The 24240-nt window shown below is 34.2% G+C and overlaps 1 protein-coding gene across 3 annotated transcripts in view; it reads right to left on the reverse strand.

The window, feature by feature from the left end:
- Positions 1-1603: 1603 nt before the first annotated feature.
- The window catches only part of LOC113045032 (matrix metalloproteinase-16-like), a 59671-nt gene continuing 37034 nt past the window's right edge, over positions 1604-24240 (reverse strand). For 2 of the 3 annotated variants that reach the window (XM_026205147.1, XM_026205145.1), the window contains 6 exons: positions 17952-18113; positions 15398-15615; positions 9146-9284; positions 5572-5722; positions 5377-5492; positions 1604-3628 (listed from right to left, as the gene is read on the reverse strand). In XM_026205147.1, the coding sequence (XP_026060932.1) occupies positions 3300-3628; positions 5377-5492; positions 5572-5722; positions 9146-9284; positions 15398-15615; positions 17952-18113 (1115 nt within the window). In that variant the 3' untranslated portion in view covers positions 1604-3299. Of the gene's footprint in view, positions 3629-5376; positions 5493-5571; positions 5723-9145; positions 9285-15397; positions 15616-17951; positions 18114-21243; positions 22087-24240 lie in introns of those variants that run through there. The other variant, XM_026205144.1, reaches the window with a different exon arrangement.

Below are 24240 nucleotides of genomic sequence, written 5' to 3' on the forward strand. Positions count from 1 at the left end.
TATATTTAAATAGAATTTATTTTAACAAATAATAAGTAATAATAGTGTTCCTGTAGCTCATTTGGTAGAGCATTGCGCTATCAAGCTCAAGGTCGGGGGTTTGATTCCCCGAGAACACATGATAGGTAAAAATTGATAGCCTGAATTCACTGTAAGTCGCTTTGGATAAAAGCGTCTGCTAAATGCCTAAACTTAAATTTTAAATAATTACAAATCTTAAAATGTAATAATATTTCACAATACTGTTTTACTATATTTTTTTATCGTATAATTGCAACCTGGGTGATAAACATTACAAAAAAAAATCTTAACCCAAGACTTTTGAATGGTAGTGTACATGCAATCAGACATTTTTAGCCTTACATTTGACCCTAACTAGTCGACTAGTCATTCAGACGACCCACCGAGTACTTGAATTTGAAAATATGTCGTTTTGCACAATCCTATTAGCAACATTGCTGGTCGGTTTAGAGTGATTCACAGATCATTTACCGCTTTAATCTCATCTTAGCCATTATTTTCACACTAGCCATGGCCACAGTAGTTTTGCTGAGCTACTTTAGATTTGAATTGGAACATAGATGGCAATTGGATGCCCCACCTGACCTCAAACACCATGCCAGCGCTCCGACAGCCAATCAGAATGTGCATGTGCCCCGGCTGTCTCTGTTTACTTTTGCGCTTAGCGAGTTTTGAATGCATCTGCCCACCGTCATCTCATATTTTATGCTCTGATTCTTATTATACTAGCTAAATATAACCACAGGATACACACCACCTTTATGATACTCGATTTTCTGTATTATTTAATGATCGCCGTTTCTTACCAGCTGTTTAAAGCTGATTTTGGTTTGATCTGCTGGGATTCTGGGAAATGTTCAGATGCACTCATGTGAATGTGTACATACACACATATACACAGTGAGAAAGAGAGAGGATAGAACCTTTACAAAATGTACTGTGCATGGTACATTAGAGAGAAATACTATGGTACTTTTAAAATATACCATGGTACAGGAATTCATGTGTCATTGCATTTACACGGTATTTCCAAGAACATGGTACCTGTTCTCAATACAATGGTACATAATCAGAATACCATGGTATTGCCATGATAAAATATCCAAAATACCATGGTAGTACAGAATAGTAAATGATATAGTAATCATGGTACTACTGTATGTTCAAAATACCAGTCCCATGGTAAAATGATCAAATTACCATAGAAGTATCACGGTATTATCAAATGGCATGGTAAAATGTCCAAAATACCATGGTACCATGTTCAATACCATGGTAGTAACATGGTAAAATTTCTAAAATACGTTTTCATAGTACCATGGTGCCATGTTCAAAATACCACAGTAGTATCATGGTACCATGTTTAAATGTCATGGTAATTTGTCAAAGAAAGGAAGAAAAGTACTGCGGCAGTACCATGGTAATACCACAGTGTTCTGATATATTCTATGGTACTACTATATGATCACCGCATTAAAATACTATGGTATTACCATGATATTTCTGTTAGTTGAAAGAGTAGATCTTTATATTTTCCCAGATTGAATACGCATGTATAGTAAATCTGAACAAAACGCTAAAATGCATTTTAATCATATACTGATTAATTTATTAAGTCTGTCAGGACAGTTCGTCCCAAACCGAGTCATGAAGTACATGAATTTGAAGAATTTTTTTCCACTTTTCTTCATAAAACAATGAATGAAAAAAAATGCTAGCATCAATACAGACACACATTCAAACACTGCTTGCCAAAAACACGCATTTGTTTTCCTTCAGATCACATACTTTTTTTTTTTTTTTTTTTGCATCTAAAGGAAACGTGCCAGATGACAGCTTTGGCACTTTAAGTACCACTTTAAAGTTGAGGTTGAGGCCATTTCAAATGTGCAAAAAAAAAAAATGAAACTAACATAAAAAAACGCTAATGCAAGCAAATAACTGCATGTTCGGACATCTGTTCGATGCAAAGGACTGATCTAGAGTCAGACTGCAAGGCATGAACCGAACTGCAAGTTAAAAAAAAATCATCCAATCCAATTGCAGAAACATCCGATCGAAAGCAATGGTGAAACGTGACATGATATACAGTACCCTTGATTTTCTTCTCGGTTAATATTAAAGACACGGGACTGGATGTGAAGGCTTGCATACACTTTGAATCAAGCGCTGTCCTGAGTTGCTCTGGTGGTTCTGATTCATATGTCAAGGTTCTAGGATCCCATCCAGACCTAAAAACAAGGCAGTCCGAAGGAGATGGCATGCTCGAACAACAACCTTTTGGTAAAAGGGACAAAACAAATTCTCAAATCACTGTCCATGTAAATACGACCCAACGAGTGAGCGTAAAGCACGAGAAATTGTTCAAGCACTTCCTTTGCAGTTGCAATTCTACCGTCAGACAGAAAAAAAATGCAATAAAGTATTCATTGTTGCAGTGGCTTGGTCTGTCTGTTTCGACTGATATGTTAGGCAGAGGTTAAGGAGTCCCGCCCCTTTCCAGCGGCCGGGCAGCCCTGCAGTGCAGCCCCAGGCGAAAATGAGGACGAAAATCGATCTCAAAGGGAGCAAAGCAATATTGCACTGCTGTTCTGACAGGACAAACAAAGCGGTGCTTAAAAACATACAAATAAACAAAAACATAAGCAAACACAATCCATAATTAAGGCTATTAAAAATATTGCAGAATAATTTGGCCCCTGTTTTTTTAAGACAGACTGCCACAACAGTCAAAACGTCCCCCACTACATATCATTGCAAAATATTTAGAGCGGGGGAGTAAAAAAAAAAGTATATATAAACGTAAAAAGAAGAAAAAAGAGCCTCTTTGGAGTCTTTATTTGGTTTGGGATGCTGTAAAGGGAATTGTAAATATTACTGTTCGAACATAAATAGATTGGATCCAAGCGAAAATTTAGAAAGTACAAAAAAAGAAAAGAAAAAAAGGCTCCTGCAACATTTTCATAATTTTTTTCATTTTTCAGCGTTGCACTTGTAAAACCTAAAGTTATAGCAATCGGCGATATCCACGTCAAACAGTGGCACTGGACGGCGCAATGCACCGTGGGATCCTTGCAATCCCGCAAACCTCCTACAGCGGGTGCACCGGGGCCAATGGGACAAGAGAAGGGAGTTTTGGAGGGAAATGCACCCCTCGTCTCCAAGAGGGGGGAATCAAAGCAAAGGCCCTCGCTGTTCACCTTGAGCGAGACACAGGTTTAGAGCCAAAGTCCGCAAGTTTAGGGTGTTTACGCCACTGTGTCTTGTGGCCGTGTGACTCACACCCACTCCTGCATGGAGCGTTTGCAGTACAGTATGTGTCGGGGCGTCCCCTTCCTCTTGAACTGAAAGACGGTGTAGATCAACACCAGCAGGCAGAGCGCCAGGACGCAGGGAATGACGATGGCGATGGCTTTGACCGTACTGGCTTCGCTGTCCAGTTTAATCACAACATCCTCGTCCTCAGTCGGCTGCATGTCAGGGTCAATGGGTGTGAGGTCGCATCCCATGAAGTCCTTGAGGATGGAGCGAGGGTAGCCGGGCTCCACCCGCAGCCTGTGGTTGTTGAACTTCCAGTACTCTTTGTCCTTGTAGAAGTAAGTGAAACCTGCAAACCATTGACATGGGAGACATAAGTAAGTTATTTTTGTATCTATATTGGATATTTAATTGTGCATGTTAGTTTCCACCTATTTAGCTACTCTATTAGCTTTTGTAATGTTTTAAAATATCACACATATATTGTTACGTAATTATACTTTGCCATATTTTAGCTTTTATTTTGTTTTTTAAAAATCTAAAAATATATTTTCTATAATAAATTTTAAATATATATTTACAAATAAGTTTTCTATTTCATATTTAGAATATATGTATATACTAAATGTATTTATGTAAAATGGGTAAAATATGTTGTTGTTTTTTTCTACAATTAAAAAAAATAACTATTAAATCTTGCAGGGCTTTGTTGAAGGTTTTTGAAGATGAGGGTATGTCATTGCTAAAGTGACAAATAAATGTGCACCAAAATACAGTAAGGATTGATTGGACAAATGGCCTTTGATGCTGAAAAAAACAAAAGATATAGTAAGCATTTTCACATTTCTTTTTTAATTTTTTATTCTAATCTCACATCCCTACTAATTTCCTGTCACTCTCCACAAAATCTGTTGAATAAAGATTCTAGATCTAGTTTCTAGATTTAAATAAAAATGTTCCAGACTGGACGAGGTCTGGAAGTGTTAAAAAAACGCCATCCTTTCTTTTCTCCCCATGATCAGCTGGCCATGATGACACATAAATAATTAGGGTCAATTTTCTTAACTGCATTGCTCACAGGGGCCTTTTGGGTAACGTGCAGAGACAGGGCTGAAAGAAAGCCCACTATCACTATCAAGGTGTGGTTAGCCAAACAATACCCCTGGAATATCAATGCACCCGTCATGCTCAGGTGAGCGCCTGTATTCATGGGCAAACCTGGCAGCGGGGCTGGGTACAGATGGCATATGTGTGGCTATCGACCTCCGCGCCTGCAGCTACGGGCTGAACTCATGCAAGACGTCCCCAGCCCGAGAGCTCCTGCCAGAGACATTCACACTCGTCCTGCACAAACTTTCAGAACTGTGCTCTTGTTCAGACTGAAAATAGGTCAGTGTAAACAGGATTGACGCTGATTTAAACTGCTTCATGATGAACAGAAAAGATTTGGAGTCAAATACAACATTATTTCAGATGCTGCATGGTCTGTTTGTGGTTTAAATTAATTAGCTAACAAGTCTTTATTGAAGTTTTGTAGATGTTTAGAGTCTGTGTTGGTTTTTCCCTTTTTCTGATGTGCTTTTTATGTTGGCCCCAAATTGGGTCCCAAATACTTTTTCTGCCATATTTGTCCTTTTTATTCAGAATATAGTGGAGAAACCAAAGGAAATTATGGGAAAATGGTGGGAGCATGAGATTGGGAAAGGTTGCAAGCCAGATTCAAACTTGTGTTGCCTACACCACAGCACTAACCAATGCTTCAGACAAGATGCCAAATTCTACTTAAAATACAAAATTATGGTCTTATTAAGGAGTTAGCTGGCTTGAAATGAATGTTTTGTTACCATAAAAGTGGTTCATGTGACCTGTGAACAATATTTCAAGTTTTATCATGCATTAAATTTGAAAGCCAAAGCAGAAGGTAAGTTAAATATTGGTGTGTTCCTCACATAAATCTATTGTTTGACTTCAAAAAAAAAAAAAAAAAAAAAAAAAAAAAAAAAATATATATATATATATATATATATATATATATATATATATATATATATATATATATATATATATATATATATATATATATATATATAAGCATACCATTAGCTTTGTCCACAAATGCTCCTTGTGGAGAATCTGGGACACCCTTCCATACAGTGATGGACTTGGGATAGCCAGGATCTATCATTTTCAAGTCTTCATTATATCTCCAATACCTGCGTATAGATATTCAGAGAAAGTTACACACACATGGCCGAGTGCACACACACACACACACACACACTGTTCACATACCTATCTCCTTTGAAGAAGTAGGTCTTGGCCACGTCCTCCCACCAGACGGCTGTCTCTATACTCTGCGCTGGCATGCCGTTTCCAAACATTGAGATGTCCTGCGGGTAACCAGGCTGTAGCATTGTGTCCTTGAACACCCAGAACTGCTTGCCTAGAAAAAAATTAGATTACAGTATTCAACCAATGGTAGATTTTGAGAAACTTCAGTTATATAGATCATATATATATAGGTCATATAGAAGGAAAATGTAAATCATGGTTTCTAGAAATTCTTTATGACTTGCTGACATGTTGATTTTGGAAAATACTGTATATTGATTATTTACTGGGATGATTTTAATGCGCTTTTTGTTGGCCATTACATTTTTCTTTCTGCGACATCTGAGTATAAGAGTGTTTTAACATTTGTTTTGTTTTTCCTCTAAATTTTAAATTAAGTCAGTACTACTTTAATATATAAATACTTCTCATTTAATATAATAATAATCAAAATAATAACAATTGTTGTTATGATCGACCAATACAGTAAAAATATATAATGTAACACAGTAAAGTTAAGTTATACTTAAGTATACTTAAAAATACATTTGATACCTATTACAATAAATACAGTATTATAGCAGATACATATATAAATGTATATTATTTACATATTATTTATTTAATTATTACAATTAAAAGGCAGTAGACATATTGTACCATAATATATGAATACAGTTTTACATTTTATTATTATTATATTGCACTGCAGTAATGATTATTAAATAATTATATATAATTATAATTAATTAATGATCTTAATGGAAAATTGACATATACAACACAAAAATATAATATATATATTTTATGAAAATAACACACACACACACACACACACACACACATACTAATATATATATATATATATATATATATATATATATATATATATATATATATATATATATACATACACATATATATACAGTATATGTTTGTGTGCGTGTTATTTTCATAAAATATTATATTTTTGTGCTGTATATGTCCATTTACCATTAAGATCATTAATTATATATATATATATATATATATATATATATATATATATATATATATATATATATATATATATATATATATATATAGCCCTAGTCCCACTGTATGCACATTAATCCAATGGAAAAACTTTGTAAAGATAACCATAATCATATTTCATGTGTGTGCTGAATAACTGATAATCACTGAGGTTATTGACACGGATTCCTCAATATTAACATCGTTTCCAGATAAATGTCTGTTTCAGCAAAACCAAACTTTCAATTTCACAGTTCAGGCACTTCCTGTTTGCCTTTAATTACCTTGAGCAGGCCTTTGGCTGTGCGTCTGCCACTGTTACTCAGACCTGACATGTTAATGCCTTCACTTAAAATGTCAGTGTGCTTTAGAGGCGCTGGTGGAGGAAGGAGGAGAGCAGGGGTGCAGCACTGACCCTCTGAGCTCAGGAAACATGTCCACGGCGGGCCGGGTTAAGGGCTGTCATGGTTTGTTTGGAGTCTGAGGGGTCAGGGGAGGACAGGTCCGTCATTTTTCCTCTGGAGGAGGAAATGCCTGTCACGTCACCTGGGTCTTTCTCATGGCCCTCTCAGCGGGGTCAAATGTCTCTCTGTGCAAATGCAGGGGCCGAAGAGTGCAAGAGAGATCACTGCAGACCCCTGGAGCCTCATTTATGTCTGTGTTTTGTTTGAGAAAGTGAAATTGCAGGGTGATTTCATTGTAAATGTTGGCTTGAGGTCAGCGTTATCCACAGCAACACATTTAAATGTCCAGATTTGGCCATGCTTTCTGACCTACTTAACTGCTCAGAGGTCAGTGTAAGCAATCCTCACTCCGTGCTGCTTTCTACTGGCAATGAGTGTGAAAAATGTGTTTATTTGCTTCCACATGGACCACACACACTGTACAAACCCATGGGAAGAAAATCACAAATGCGATGAGTTTATAAGCTTCGTCATAATGACCTCAGTGTGATAAAAAAAAAACTCTCATCAAATGCACATTATATGAGTTATTTTATTCACATTCATTTATAGTTTTTTACTTTACTATTTTATAGAATATATATATATATATATATATATATATATATATATATATATATATATATATATATATATATATATATAATTTTTTTACCATATATTTATTCATGAGACTTAATAATAATTATCTTTATTTGGATAATATATTATGTATATACATTTATATTATTAATATTTGATTATAGCATTAGAATCATTATTAAAATATATTATAATTAACACCACTAGTACATCATTAACGATCACTAACGATTATTCAACTATTGAGGGCAGCCATAATTAATGTTTTATCAATATAAATGATAATTATTAAGTCTCACTATTATTTTATTGTTGTTGACATAATTTATTGATCATGTTATATATTGCAGGTTTCGTATATGACTATTTCCTTTTGATTGTGTGTAAACATGACTCATGTTCTTGACAGGTTTTGTGAGATTCACCATCACAGACGCGCTCACACACATGCATGTTTATACAGTCACTAGATGAACTCCTAAAGGCCGCGATATACTTCAAACGAAAACGAAGATGAACTAATATTATGTCATTTCAAACAAAATCAGGATGAAAGGAAGTTCGTTTTGAGTTTGTTTCAGCAGTTCGAAACAGCTGACCAAAACAAACTTTCTGGGGGAGTTCGTTTCGGCTCCTAAACGCCGTTGCGTTTCTATTGGCCCATGGTGGTTACGCAATCAGTGGGTGTGTTCTGAAACTCCACCTTCTTTTACATGCAATTTTTTTATTTAGTTTTTTTGGTTTGTGAAATGCCAAACAAACATACAATAATAAACCTTAGTTTTTATCAAAAGTAAATCATGACGCCACATAAAATATAAAAAGGTGTAACAATTTGTCCAGTTAATATAATAAATGAACACTAATAAAATAAAGTAACAACCTGACTCCAATATTTTTTTTTCCACATCATGCTTAAGTTTTACAGACTATGATACATTCACACTTCCTATAAAGGACTGATTATGGTTCTTTTGTATTGCAAACATGATACTTGACTCTGAACTGCGGCTAATCATTATTCTTTTGTTTATAATATTCTTACCATTGGTGCCCGTCTCACACCTACATTACCTACACTTCATCATTTCATCGTTGTTGTGTTTAGGGGATATGTGTGAGCGTCATAAGTCATGTTTACATTCATCTACACCCCGCCTCCAATGTTCGGAAACAGTATACCGTCGCTCAGACTCTTCGAACTTCTTTTTGCCCCCAAACTAATAACGAAAGTGAACTTCATTTGAAGTATACCAGGTCCTTAACAGTGTTATATTTCGAGGCAAACTGCCCCCCGCTCCAGTAAAGCCATGCAGATAAACCCGTGAGAGCCCTACAGCATCTGACCTCTCTGTAGAAACAAGGTTAAGTCTCATCTTCAAGCTGTTCACTAACTATCTCTGAACTCAACTCGCCTTTGACGCTTGTAAACAACTTGTGCTGAAGGACCTTGATCTGATGTGTAGAAATCTTACCTTTGAAGAAAACAAATTTGCCCTTGCTGTTCTCATAGACGGCGTCGATCCTGGGTGGCAGACCCCTCCAGAAGACGTTGATGAGCATGGGGTAACCGGGCATCACAGCGTTATCTCTGACCCTCCAAAACCAGTGGTCCTTCATAGAGAAAACGTGATTGGAAGAGAAAAAAACAAACAAACAAACAAAGAAACATTAGCTGTATGGAACATTTCAGACATATCATATAAGGCTTTGTTTATTTTTTGGAGCACAGAGTGGTCAATACAAGGCTTTAGAAGTTAGTCTCATAAACAGCAGCTTTTCTGTTGTTTACAAGTCTTTTTTTTTTCAGTTATTCAAAAAAGGGTATTTTATAAATAACTCAAACCCAAATGGGAACAGTTTTTTGCTGTGGTATCCTGGCCTTTACCTACAGCCGTTTGGCCGCAGCTGCTCTGGAAAATCCCACGTCACACATCTAAAGCTTTGATGCCACTGCTTTGATGCTCCAAAGCTTGTTTAAACATTGGTGGCAAAACAAACAATATCTCCGTCATCACTCTGTGGTAGCCGTAACAATCGTTCCCTTCTGGGAAGCTCTTACTTATGAGTCCAGAAATCAAAATGTATAAAACAGATTTTGTGGGCAATTTCATATTTCACAGTTCCCAGCCGACGCAGGAGGCTTTTAGCCGTAATAAACAGCAAAGGATGCACATTAGATGTGTAATTGATGTTTATCTGTGTGTTTTTATCATTCTTGTGCTGCTGGAGAGGATGATGGGAAATCAAGCCTGTCGCCTCATAAACTGAATAAACGAGTAACATTTTCTGTAGCTTTATGTCCATTCGTTCCGAACCTGTATTACTTTTTTCTTCCATTGAACTTAAAGTAATTTTTTTTTACATTGCAATAAAGCAAATGGATCTCATATGTGTGGATGTAGCATTTAATAATTATATGCTACTTTAGCATTTAAGTAGCATATAATACTATATTATATTATTTATAATAATTTAAATAATATATATATATATATATATATATATATATATATATATATATATATATATATATATATATGCGTAATAATATACAGTAATTTTTTTTTTATAATTTCAATAAAAATGTTGAAAAATATAATTACTATATGTAATATTTAATCTCTATTCATTACAAACATGTATGACTTTTTTCCAAATGCTGAACATTAAATGTTGCAATTTTATTTATTTTTTTGCACTGTAGTAATGAAAATGGATCTCATATTTGTAACATTTTAAATGGAATATGATAGCATTTAGGATCATATAAATTATAAATAACAATATAATTTATAATATATAGTCAATAATTGAAATATATTTAATATATTATACGTTTTTAAAATTATATCATAAATATTTATAATATTTTTTTTATAAATAGCACAGGCATTTTGTGTTTGTGAAGTCAGATATCAGTAATACTCTTACTCTTAAGATATCAGTTAATAAAATTTACTTTGGTGTATAACTTGTCCCATACTCACTTAAATAATACCTTAAATTTGACTGGGTCCTGTGAGCATCAACCTAGCAAACGCATACTAGCTTACTATTTAATATATTATATATAAAATAATATATATAATACATATTTTTATAAATAATATTATTTAACATCAACAACAATAATATTAATAATAATTAATATTATTATTATTATTAAATACTAAAACGTTTTTGAATGACTATTAGTAAATGAGGCCTAATATGATTTTGTATATTACATTAATAAAATAACCTTAATTTCAGGAAAAAAAGTTTTAATGAGATTATCAGAATAGTACTCATATTTGTGCATGTTATAATTTAAATAACACATTATGGAATTAATGTACAATTACATTTATTAACATAATTATTACTAAAATATGTAATATTTATAATATTGTAATATTATAAAATGAATAAACAAGTATTTTTTTTAGTGCAGCACAGCTGGAACGTGATACTGACCAATCAGCATCCAGAACAACGATTTGTTGTATGCAGTTCTGAGATAATTCGCGGTGCACCATAAGGCTGTTTCATCAGGACTGACTCTCTCAGAATGCAGTTTAACAGTAAGTTTGAGAATAACGTATGGCTCAAAGATGACAACTCCATTATTCTTCAAGCACACATTTGCTTCTCCTGACTATGCAGCAAACTGAGGAATATAATTTGACCATCAGTATCTCTAAAACTCAAGGCGTCTTTCATTTTATCCTGCAGTAAGCGCGCAGATGACACTTCTTCAGCCTGCTCCTCGCTGACAGTATTTTGTACTCAATAATAGAGATGTCATTCTTCATATTCTGCACCACTACTTTGTTCCTCACTGTAGCTAAAAAAGAGAGCACAGGCTTTTTGTTTACTAGTATTGTTTTTGAAGTCAGATATCAGTAACACACTAGAATTAACTTTGGTGTATAACTTGTCCCATGCTCACTTAAACAATACCTTAAATTTGATCGGGTCCTGTGAGCAGCCACCTATCAACTGCAAAGCAACATACCGTATTTTTCGGACTATAAGTCGCACCTGAGTATAAGTCGCATCAGTCCAAAAATACGTCATGACAAGGAAAAAAACATATATAAGTCGCAATGGAATATAAGTCGCATTTATTTAGGACTTCATTTTGGACTTTAAAAAATGGGTCACAGAGCAAAAATCGATTCTGCTTTGGTCTGTTAAGAAAGAGTGTCTTATGTGACCCTCTGTACCTTATTTTTTGGAACAGTCACTTTCAGAGAGACCATTATCTGGTACAAGTTGGACAGTCTTCAATATAAATCATCTCTAATTTAGCTGAGTAACACAGAGGAGTCAAATGTTAAATATAATGTTAGAGATTAGAGAAATTGAAGCACAAGCTGTTATTAGGATCAGAGCCTCAGAACTTCTTGTGATTCCATATAAAAAGCTTATAAAACAGAGCTTATCAAAGGCTTCTGTATATGGCTTGTTTTATATTTCTTGTTTAAAGAAATGGTTCATTTTATAACATACTGCCTTTTATAACATACTGTCTGGTACTCAGTGTTAAAACGTCATATTTTTTTTTCCTAATTTTCATCTGTTATTATTGAATAAATAAATCCGGTATTTCATTATTTACCATGTATCCTAGGCTGGTCTCTTGACTGTCTGCAGGAATGGGGCGCCTTCATTCGCTTGGCTTTTCCCAGCATGCTTATGCTATTTGTGGAGTGGTGGACATATGAGATCGGTGGATTCCTAGTAGGTTTGCAATATTTTATTGTTTTTATCTAATTACATTTGTTTGTCATGAATATATTTGTGATTTTGATGTATTTTATTGTTGTAGGGCTCATCAGTGAGACTGAGCTAGGAGCCCAATCTGTGGTGCATGGGCTGGCCTCTATTGCATATAAATAAAAAACATTTAATGTGTGTGTGTGTGTGTGTGTGTGTGTGTGTGTGTGTGTGTGTGTGTGTGTGATCCTGGACCACAAAACCAGTCTGTAAATTTTTCAAAATTAAGATTTATTTATAATGAATAAATAAGCTTTCCATTGATGTTTGGTTTGTTAGGGTAGGAAAATATTTGGTTGATAAAAAAAAATTAAATATTGAAAAAATTACCTTTGAAGTTGTCCAGATGAAGTCCTTAGCAATGCATATTACTACTAAAATTTTAGGTTTTGAGATATTACTTTAGGAAATTTACAAAATATCTTCATGGAACATGATCTTTACTTAATATCTTAATGATTTTTGACATAAAATAAAAATCTATAATTTTGACTGGTTTAGTGGTCCAGGGCCTTTCTCTCTCTCTCTCCCTCACACACACACACACACACAAACATATATATACATGTCTGGTTCATTTATGGAATCATTAAGGAAAAAGAGTAATGGGAAATTTCTCATATCTCCCGTCCCTACATCTACATATAGATAAATTCAGATGTCAGAAATGATAAATGGAATTTGATTTGATTTCACTAATATTTTAATGTGTTTGATTTTGCAGGATGAAGCAGTAAGTTACGAGAGCTCAGATGGCATTCATACAGATTCCATTCAGAGGTTTAATCTGCTCAAATGATGCACACTGTGACAGCCAGCCCATACTGAAAACAGGGATGTGTGCGGGGAGATAGAGGGATGGAGCGATGCATAAGAAAGATGAAAGCACCGTGAGCAGTGTGGTGCTGGGCAGGTTGAGGGCTTGCTGCTGGGAGATCGGCCTCAATCCCTCTGCCTCTCACTATTTCACAGTCTAGAGATCCCTCACCGGACTGTGAAACTCTCCTCAAGGGGACTGTACGGAAGGGATCTGTCACCGGGAAAGACTTAAACTGCATCAAACAGCAGCACTCAGGAGACGTCCAGTCAGTTAGACACACTCTCCAACACTTCAAACACACATACTTACTAGAGAAAGAGAGAGGAGAGGGAGGAGGGAACTGACTGTTTTCATTACTGGAGAAATGAGCATGCTTTTATTTACATTTGCAGAAATTGTACCTACAGGGATCATATACATTTATTTTGACATTTAAAAATAGCTTTAAAAGATATTTATACATATTTTATATTTACATCATAAATTATTTACATTGCATTTTTATTATAAATAAAAATATTTACAAAATATAAAATATTTACATATTTTTTATATATTTATTCATAGAATTACCATGCATTATACAATATATATTTATTAATTTATATATGTACACACACACACATATATATATATATATATATATATATATATATATATATATATATATATATATATATACATACATTACATATTTAATAAATCATATATAAACTATTTTTTACATGTTTATTTATTCATACATTAATCATGCATTGTATAATATCTAGTTGATATATAGGTCAATTAAATATTTATATATTTAATGGTAAAAAAAAGTAAACAAATGTTTTCTACATTTGGCTTGTCACTGCAAATAATGATATGCAAATAAACGTGATTATTACTCAGCATATCATGTTAATTTGTGTAATTAATTTGATTGCTTAATCAAAATATACCCCAGCGACTTCAGACTGGTTTTATGCTCCAGGGTCACATATGTTAAAGCCTTCTCACCAGCAATCCCCTTTTGGCAACCCCTTGTAATGGACATCAATTTGTCAACTTTAGTTTTTCCATCGGTACTTGTGATATGTAAATCATTGCACTGATTTGAGTTTATAGACTTTGTTTTTGCAGTCATGAATTTTGGAGTCATCAATTAATAAAAAGTCATATTATTCATATATTTGTCATACATTATATTTTATTTATAATGTAGTATATAGATTAAAAAAAGTTTATTTCATTTAAAATGTTTTTATTTTTATTATTATTATTATTATCTTTATAGGTATTTTTTTATTATTATTATTCTTTTGACCAATTTAATGTGTCCTTGCTGAATAAAAGTATGAATTTCATTAAATAAAAAATAAAAAACATTACTGACCCCCAAACTTTCAGAAGTGCACTTACACATATGCACTTAAAAGTAATATTTAACTGTTCCTTAATTTTTAAAACTAGTGTATACAGATGCAGATCTATAGCAGTAAACCTTCAACAGTAACACGCTAATGTTTTGTCAATGTACTTCAATACTAATCCTAAAGAAATGCACTTAAGAAGCCTTCTTCTGCTATGGCTACTTTCATTCTGCGTTCTGATTACATTTGGATTACGTAATATTACACAATGTTACACAAAGCTGCTGTAGCCTACATAATATGTGGAACCAAACAGCGTAGTTTATCTTCTTTCCATGAGCCTGCCTTTATCTTTCTCTCACTGGTGAAGCTGAAGCTTTCATTAGCAGGGTCAGAGCTCTATAATCCACACCCTGCCGTCCATCCAGTGATTGCTAACGCTCAGCTATCCTGATACACTCACACTGGAGGGTGAAGAATTCATTGAAGGCAGCTCACAGGTTCAGCGAGCAAAGAAAAGCTCATTGGCTCCGACTAACAGGTCAATTTCCTTTAGCTCAAGCGCTGAGAAAACAAAGAGAAAACACCCACACACAGGCAGGCGAAATGCTGGCTGAAACGCTTCCTGTGGACGCCACGTGTGTGTGTGTGTGTGTGTGTTCGTCTGAAGCTGCCAGCACTCTCAAACACAATGTTGAAGATGAGCTAATTTCATATAGTAATTAAGACATATGAATCTGTTCGTTTTGTGTATTTCTGACAGTTGCTGTATGTGTCATTCGTTGGCTTACCTTAAACACAAACATCTCCCTCCTGAGGATGGCTAACGTGTTGAAGTCGCCGTCACAGATGTCTGGCTTAGCATTCGGGTGCAGTGGTTTGTCGCCGGTCGGTATTCGTGGAGGCCGTGTCTGCCGGTCGTTTTTGCGTGGATCTACGGGAGGGTGCGAGCGGGCAGGTGGGATGGTTGGTAGAGGTCTCGTTGGCTGATGAAGTTTATCTGGAGGTCCTGGAGAGAGAGAGAGAGAGAGAGAGAGAGAGAGAGAGAGAGAGAGAGAGAGAGAGAGAGAGAGAGAGAGGTTATCAAACACACATTTTTTTTATGAGTTTCTAGAGATTTTATCACAAGCAAGGATTATAGCCAAAAACCTCCTCATAACTGGCAAAATCCAGTCTCCGAATAAAATTTTAAAGTCTAGATGCAATATTAAAGTGCCATTTGTTTGGCAACAGTTAAGTTAATGTACTGTTTTAATTGGCTTATCGCGATAATTTCTTGGACAATTTATCGTCCAGCAAAATTTGTTATCGTGACAGGCCTAATAATAATAAATACAATAAATAATAAACAATTACATCCATAATTACCACGCAAATAATAATAATAATTATTATTATAAGAATAATTCATATTATTGATGTATTTTTCATAAATAATATTTTATTTATATTGTGCTATATATCACAATTAACAATTATTGTGTTAATATAAAATGTATTAATACCTTTTACCAAATGTAAAATGGTATGTTTATTTATCATATTTGTGTCTTCTGCTACTCATCCAACAAGTTCCAACAAGTCAAAAAAGTATAAATTTTAAAGAGATGATACTTTACATTTAAATTCTAAATGACTCATATTGTATTTTTAATATAAATTATACTCACATAAGTTTATATCTATCTATCTATCTATCTTTATCAATCTATATCTATATCTATATCTATCTATATATCTATCTATGTATATATATATATATCATGCATTGCACATTTATTACATATAACATTTATTATATTGTATATTTTTTATTTATTGAATTGTTTTGATGAAAATAAAGGTAAAGGAAGCTAGATGATCTCATTGACAATGGACCATGGTTTTATAATTTTCATCTGGACCATTAGTATAACAAAACAAAACAAAAAACAGGCTGTCATGTGCTCTTGGATCAATTATAGTCCAGCATACACCTCGATTATCTGTGGACGTATTATCACAGCACAGCAGACGGCGGACCCGCTCTGAAGAGTCCAAGCTGTTAGCACAATGAACTAAGAGAGCCGTCAGAACGCTAAGAGCCTGCGGATTGAGAGGTCTTTAAATGGAGAAAATGAATGATTTGAAGAATGAATCAGGCAGGGGGACGGTCTGACAGGATTAGCCGTCTGGAGATGTGAGCGGCCCAGAGAACCACAGAGAGGAGCTACTGTCTGAAATCAAACCTCTTGAAATAGAGCAAGGATTACAGGCCTTTATGTTACATAACGCAAAGCCAGCGAAATGGAGATCTGTTCTGGTGAGAGTGATGAATATTGAGAGAACCTAGTTGGGAATGTGTGCTTGATACATAAGAAGTACGAGTATCTCCACCCTCCGTGGTCACATCCTGTGTCAGGAGGACATCGGATGGAATACAGGAAAGAGGAACGTTCATTTTAGTGTTTTTTGGGGGGATGGGAGTGGAGGAACAGAGGGGAAAATAATGCAGTAGATTTTAACATTTTATAAAGAAACATGTTTAGTTGCCAGGGTGTTGCTATGTGGTTGCTAAGGGGTTCTGATTTGAGCTAAAAACTGAGGGTTAATATTTAGTGTTACACTGTAAAAAAAAAAAAAAAAAAAAAAAAAAAATTCTACAAATTTTCACAAATAATTGCAAAGAATCAACAAGCTTGTTTTAGCAATGGAATTAAAAAAGATGTTGATGTTTTTTTCTCACAACTTTGAGTTTATATGTGTATATAATATGTAATTATAATTCTGAAAAGGAAAAAAAAAACAGATTTTTATTTATTTTATATAGAGTTTCTAAGTCACACTTATGTAAAGAACATAACACTGATGTCTTTACCTCTAGGTCAAAAAGCTATCAATCAAAAACTCAGCAGCCAATGAGAACCCAATGAGAACTGCTAACCCCGCCCCCAAGAAGGATTTGTGCCAGAATGGCAAACAAAAGCTCAGGTAGCGTAAATGAAAACTTCAGATGTACTAGCAAAGTTAGTAAAGAATGCAGTATATTTAAATACGAAGTCATACAATTTGCCTGTGATAATTTTTTTCCCTGTGAGTTTTAAATTCAGAATGTGAGTTTATGAATCAGAATTCTGAGGAAAAAAAGTCAGAATTGTAAGATGAAAAGTTGCATTTACCTATTTTATCATTTTATTCTGTGGTTGAAACAAACTTTCATGAGTAACACAACAAAAAAGTAATTTTTTTATACACTGAACAACTGAAATATTTTGTTTTTATTCTTATTTACTTTGAAAAATCATTTTTTTTTTACACTGTAGAAAAAGTATGTTGTGAATTGAGTGTGTTCTGTGTGTATCTTACCGTAGATCTTCTGGATGCCCTGCAGATCATCATGTGGCAGTCTGAAGTTCTCTGTGTCCATGTACTGGTAGAAGGGGGCCATGATGGCAGTGGGGTCGTTGGAGTGCTCCAGGCCTAACGCGTGACCCAGTTCATGTACTGCCACCAGGAAGAGGTCATTCCCTGTACACACAACACACACATAACCTACTGCAGCACAATATTTTAAATCACTGAAAATTATTCAGATAAAAGTACCACATCTTGGGTAAGTTGCCATTAATTATCTGTGTTATGGCATTTTAGAGTTGCTGGTGATTTTTTTATTTTTAGTTAAAAACAAACACTATATGACCACTGTGATCCGATGACCAAATAAACAACTCTTAGAAGCCATTTTTTTTAAGTGAATCAAAATTTACAAATGACACTTGTAAGCTATTTTTTTGGGAATCAAAACAAACACATAATTCTTATGAGCTGATTTTTTTTATCCAAAGTTGCTTTTGTCTAAAGTTGCTAATTGAATGTTAATGTATTTTATTTGTATTTATTTGTTTGTTTGGTGAATGAAAGCAAATGACCCTAATGAGTTGGTTCTTTTTTTAGTGAATTAAAAACATACAGAGTGACTATTGTTGGCGTGTAGTCCAATTATAAAATGATCAAATCTTTTTTTTTTTTTTTTTTTTTTTTTTTTTTTTTATTCAAAGCAAACATAAAATTCTAATGAACCAGTACTTCTTACCTAACTGAACCAAAACAAACTAATGACTTTACTGGCTCTTTTTTAGTAAATCAAAATGAACAAATTACTCTTATGAGCTTTAATGAATTAATGATTCCTTTGAGATTCTTTTTTTAGTGAGTCAGAAACATACAGTTCAACCCTTTGAAGTCTGATTCCCAAATGAATGAATCTTATGAGCCATTTATGTTCATAGATCATCAAAAAGAACAAAATTAGCTACATTATCTTCATTTTTCTTCTTTCAGAATATCCTGTTTTACATGACAGATTACATAAAAAACACTGTTCTTGAAAATAATTTCATGTTTACTTTAAGCAGTATTATTTCAGAATTTGTTCTGAGCACAAAAATGATGATCCAATTCTGATATTGTTATGTATAATTCATACTGAATCAAGGCATATACTTTATACAGTATGTACCCAGCCAGTGCTCACACTTGAGCTCTAAAAAAAAAAAAAAAAAAAAAAAAAAAAAAAAAAAAAACTGATAATCCACAAAATTTACAGCAAATGTGTCAGAGCTGTATCAAATCAAAGCTGTCTGGCTGTATTCATGTGGTTGTTTGTGTGAGTAACTGTTCCATCTCTGTTTCCACTCCAGAATAACTCATCCAGAGTAACCACAGCTACTGCTGGGATTCATTACAGTATGAACCCTGTCTCTACACACCCTCACATCAAACATCCACGCAGTGCATCTTCCCTCTGTGCACAATTGGAAAACCCCAACCTGGTTGTCCCGTGATGGTTTGGAGTGGGACTTTACGCCACAGGCCAGAAAACAGTCCAAACACCAAAGTAAGGCAACTGTTATGCGACGGTAAATGAGGACCGCAGAGGACAGAACTCCCATGACGGCCACATCAGCTGCTACAGACAGACATCTATCTTTTCTCTTCTCCTTCAGCTGTGACTCACTTTTATCTGCTGACACATTTTTTATTCAGTCAACTTGTGTTTTATTCAAACTGCTCGGCGTAGGAGACGCAGATCAAATAATGTGTTTTGCAATCCTGTATATTTCGGTCTATTTCTGCAAATGGAGCATCGCCCTGGAGAATTTGCCGGCGTTAAATCTGATGGCTGCAAAACGATCCAAAATACACAATTGACCAATTCGCTACCAAGCGAACAAAACACATGAGACCAGTTACAGTTCTGTTATCAGACAAAAACATTAGTTTGGTAGGGTATTAGAAGGAAACACACGTACAAACGATATTAAGAATTTATAAGTAACGGGACAGCGGGAGTGTGAAGACGAGATCTAAAGAGACTTTGTATTAAGATAGAGAGTGGGTTGCACTGGAACCTGGGTCTGAAGAGATTGCTACTAGTATTTTTCAAAACTTTTCTGCATAAATCATCCCTCTCTGTTTACACCATGGACGTAAATGACACTGAAATCTTAGACATAAATATAATGAGGGATCTGAGCCATATATAGCCATCTGTTTTCTTTTGATTATAAAGATAGTTCACCCAAAAATTCAACTGTTTAACAAGTAAAAGATGACAGAATTTAAACTTTTGGTTGAACTGTCCCTTTAAGGCAGGGTGTTACCACCCAGCAAACACATAGAAACATGCTAACAAGCCATTGGCGAGAGTGAGAACTCTGATTGGATGCTAAGTGCAGAGAATTAAAGCGAAAGTGATGAAAACAAGTAAATGAAGGGAGCACACAAAGATGGCTGTTCTAATTTTACATGATCTTACCCAAGCATTCCAATACGTTAATATTTTCATAAAAACATGAGCCACTTAAAATGAATAAAGTTATCAACATAACTGATATTCAAACTCGTATAAAATGCGTATATCTCGTATATCCTTGTTTCGGGCTTCTCCTTTTGAATGACAAATATATACTATTGATATAGCTGATGATATAGACAGTTAATTTGTCTCATGCATGTGATCGTGTGTAGTCTGAGCAGTGTGTTTAAGTGGAGCTTTTTGGTCCAGAAGGCACCAATGCAAGATGACAATAACGTCAGATTTCTTTGCTGCTAGTTTTTTGAAGTCAGCTTAGTGTGTTCCAGTGTTGTGCCCAATTTCGACGCCCTACCGAATTATTACCCCCCTTGTTCAAGTCTCTAACTGATTGCCTAATCCTAACCCCTCCCCCACACTAACTCCTAAACCTACCAATACTACACTGTAAAAAATTTCTAATCTTCCCAACTCAAAATTTTCTAGTGACTGGTCACATCTAAAATTTTCAATTGGCCCAAGTGAAATTCTGTAAATGTAATTTTATCAATTGTAGCAATAGTCTGTTAACATTGGCTGAATGAGAAATAATTTGTTAAAATAATTGAAAAGAAATTAGTTTACCAACCCATGTTATTGGCCAAATTATACATTTTAAATTGTAGTAGCATTCCTTTTTAGTTTTACCTAAACTAAAAATGTATTTTGGTAAATTTATATTAGTAAAGCGACTTCACTGTATTGTTTATTCCCCGTTGCTCCCCAAAAAAATAAATAATAAAAAAAATAAAATTAAACACTAAAGCCATACTGCCACATTTTATTTAATTTATTTTTTATTAAATCTACAACAGTATTGTGAAAATTCCTTAAATGGTAAATACATTGAACATTTCCGCATAGTAGTAGATAGTTCACCTTAGTACATAAAAATCATGCATTTCAATTCAGGATTCCAAGATACACAGAACTCATTAGACCTTAGATCTTACACCAAAACCACAAACAATATTACACATTTAAATAATTTAAAATATTATGCTAATATTTGCTAAAGTGCAAAAACGTCAACACAACATAAAAGTGACAGGAGAGGGTTACTTTAAATATTCAGTGTAAATTTACTTGAATTTTTGTAAAACATTTACAAATATTTGAAACGCTGCAAAACTCTGAAGTAAAAAATTACTTCAGGGTTGTGTTTAGTGTAATTTCATCTTAATAGGAGCTCATGAAACTGCATCTTACTCATCAAATATTACGCATGTAAACACATTTACAGATAGAAAGCAGCAAAAAACATTCTCATAAAATGTACTTTGAGCTTAAGGGTACTTCTCCCGTAAGGGTTAAGTGAAATTTCACTTAGTTTTCCAATAATTTGCTCATCAGAGTTTGCACTTTTTTGCTGCACTCAGTTCCCATGTTCAAAAAGACCTTCTGAATGAATTCAAAAGTATATCTTAAGTCCTTGTTGTACTCCATGTTAAGTGCGTAGAGCATGCCAAAGAGGACAATGAACGCACTCACAAAGTCTCCCATGTTTTCCAGTACGACTTCCTCTTCAAGGATAATTGCAACATTTACCACATCAGAGAGGGATCTTGAAGTGGATCTATCGCTGCTCACCACTTCAAGAATTCCCATTTTCATTCCAACTTTGTGATGCTCCAATGCCTCTGAACTCTGTAAAAAGTATAAAATAGCAATATTAATACTGATAGTGAATAAATCCAGAACAATACAGAACATCTTCATTCCCCATATTCTCGCTATTTAATAAAATATTAAAAAGTTCCCACTTTAAAATATATAGTGTGACCGGCTGATACAGACTTCTAAGAAATATAATTGACAGAATGTACAAAATTTTTTTTGCAAAATATCATTTTCATAAAAAAAAGTCAGTAATAAGATGATAACTAAGAAATACTACATAAATCAAAGTAATCAGATGTAAAATAACACTGGTTAGTCTTCACTGTAAAAATTAAATACAGATAAATGCTTACACTTACACAAAACTTATTCAGTCATGAGTAGAGTGATTTGATTTGTCTTTTGCTCTTTGATTAACATAACAGACAGCAGCAGGCTTATTAGACTGCTGTCTCTTTAAGAGCTTATGCACAGATCTAATATACAGTTACACAACATGCATTATCTTTCGCAACCATTTGCATTCCAAAACTGACTGCTTAACTGACCACTCACCAATACAGGCGTTTAGACAATTTTGTGTGTATTTGACTGTTTAAGTGGGGGAAACCACTCATTTCGGTACTTGCAACTCAAAAGCTACCTGAGAGAAGGCTTTGTGCATGCCACTTATATAGATCAGTGGTGCACATGCTTTTGGTGTGAGCGTGAAACTTGTAGGAATGACTAAAAGGATTCACAATACAAGCACTATTTCAACTATTCAGAGCAAATGAGAAGAGTGAATGTCCCTTCACCATCGGAGAGAAGAAAGAGTGAGAACGTGCAGCTGAAACAGGTGTATCAATACTGCAGAGAAGGTGTATTGGAACCATTTCAGATATTTTTAGTATCAATATGTATCAAAGTAATGTTTTTTTGACAACACTACTGTCTAATTAGGATTGTTGTTCTGAAAGATTTCATGGTGGTTCCCCCTGGTTTAATTTGGCCATGCATGTATTACAAATTTTAACAAAGAATTACAACATTTTTATCTGATAGGTTCATAAAATAATAACTAGCAGATTTATTATTCAGACCTTTTTGTGTAGAATTAAATCTAGAAAAACTGAGGAAACCTACCTGCAAAACTACAGTACTGTGAAGTTTGGGCACTTGTCAGAATGCTTTAAAGTGAGAATCCTGTCACAAATAATAACATAAATAGCTTTTTATTTATTTATCTATTAACTAAATCAAAACGATATTTGGGGTGAGCACCCTTTGCATTTGAAATGGGTTTTGTCACATCTATTCTTACACATTCATGTAGTTTTGCAGGAAGGTTTCACAGTGTCACAAGTGTCACAGTTCTTCTGGATTTAGTCCATCTCAGTTTTGTATGTAATCACAGACAGATTCAATGCAGATGAGATCAGATCTCCATGTGGAGCATAGAGACTACTGTCAGACTCTTTATGCATACATTGGATTATTACAATTAATTGCAAAATGAATGTTTGGAAATGACACACTACAGTAAAAGATATAAGTAACTGGCTTAAAAAAAAATTTTTGTATGAAAATACCAACGCGCCTAAGACTTTTGCACAGTACTGTATATCAGCTATTCATTTAGCTACTTATTATTTTATCAACCTATCAGATATAAACTGGAGAAACATACTGTTTCATCCAGCAACAACTGAGCCAGTGGTCCAAACAGAAACGGTTGCTCTTACTGATTTGCCTAATTGACCAATCCTGCATTGAGAAAGGTTAGGACTGCCTACCTTATTAACTTGGGTACACATAAATAAATAAATATATAAATCCATAAATACATGTAAAAATAAATAAATGTAGAAATACATAAATGTAGTATAACACAAATGGTACAAACATAGCGCAATTAAAAAATATTATTTGGACAAAATTATTAATGTATTAATTCATTTATGCATAGCTGCATTAATCTATTTCAGAATTGTATTTTTTAATTATTCAATTATTTATGCATTTATTTATTAAATTATGCATTTATTAATTTATTTATACTTAAGTCATAAGCACCTGATTTAATGGAGGAGATTTGCTGGGATGACTAGATAGGTGACTAGAGGGTACAAGTTTTATGGGTGACTAGGTGGAGAAAATGCCCTTTGAGGGAGGTTAGTCCCATTCACACTGCCAGCGATA

The sequence above is a fragment of the Carassius auratus genome, chromosome 27, assembly GCF_003368295.1.
Source record: "Carassius auratus strain Wakin chromosome 27, ASM336829v1, whole genome shotgun sequence".
Lineage (NCBI taxonomy): Eukaryota > Metazoa > Chordata > Actinopteri > Cypriniformes > Cyprinidae > Carassius > Carassius auratus.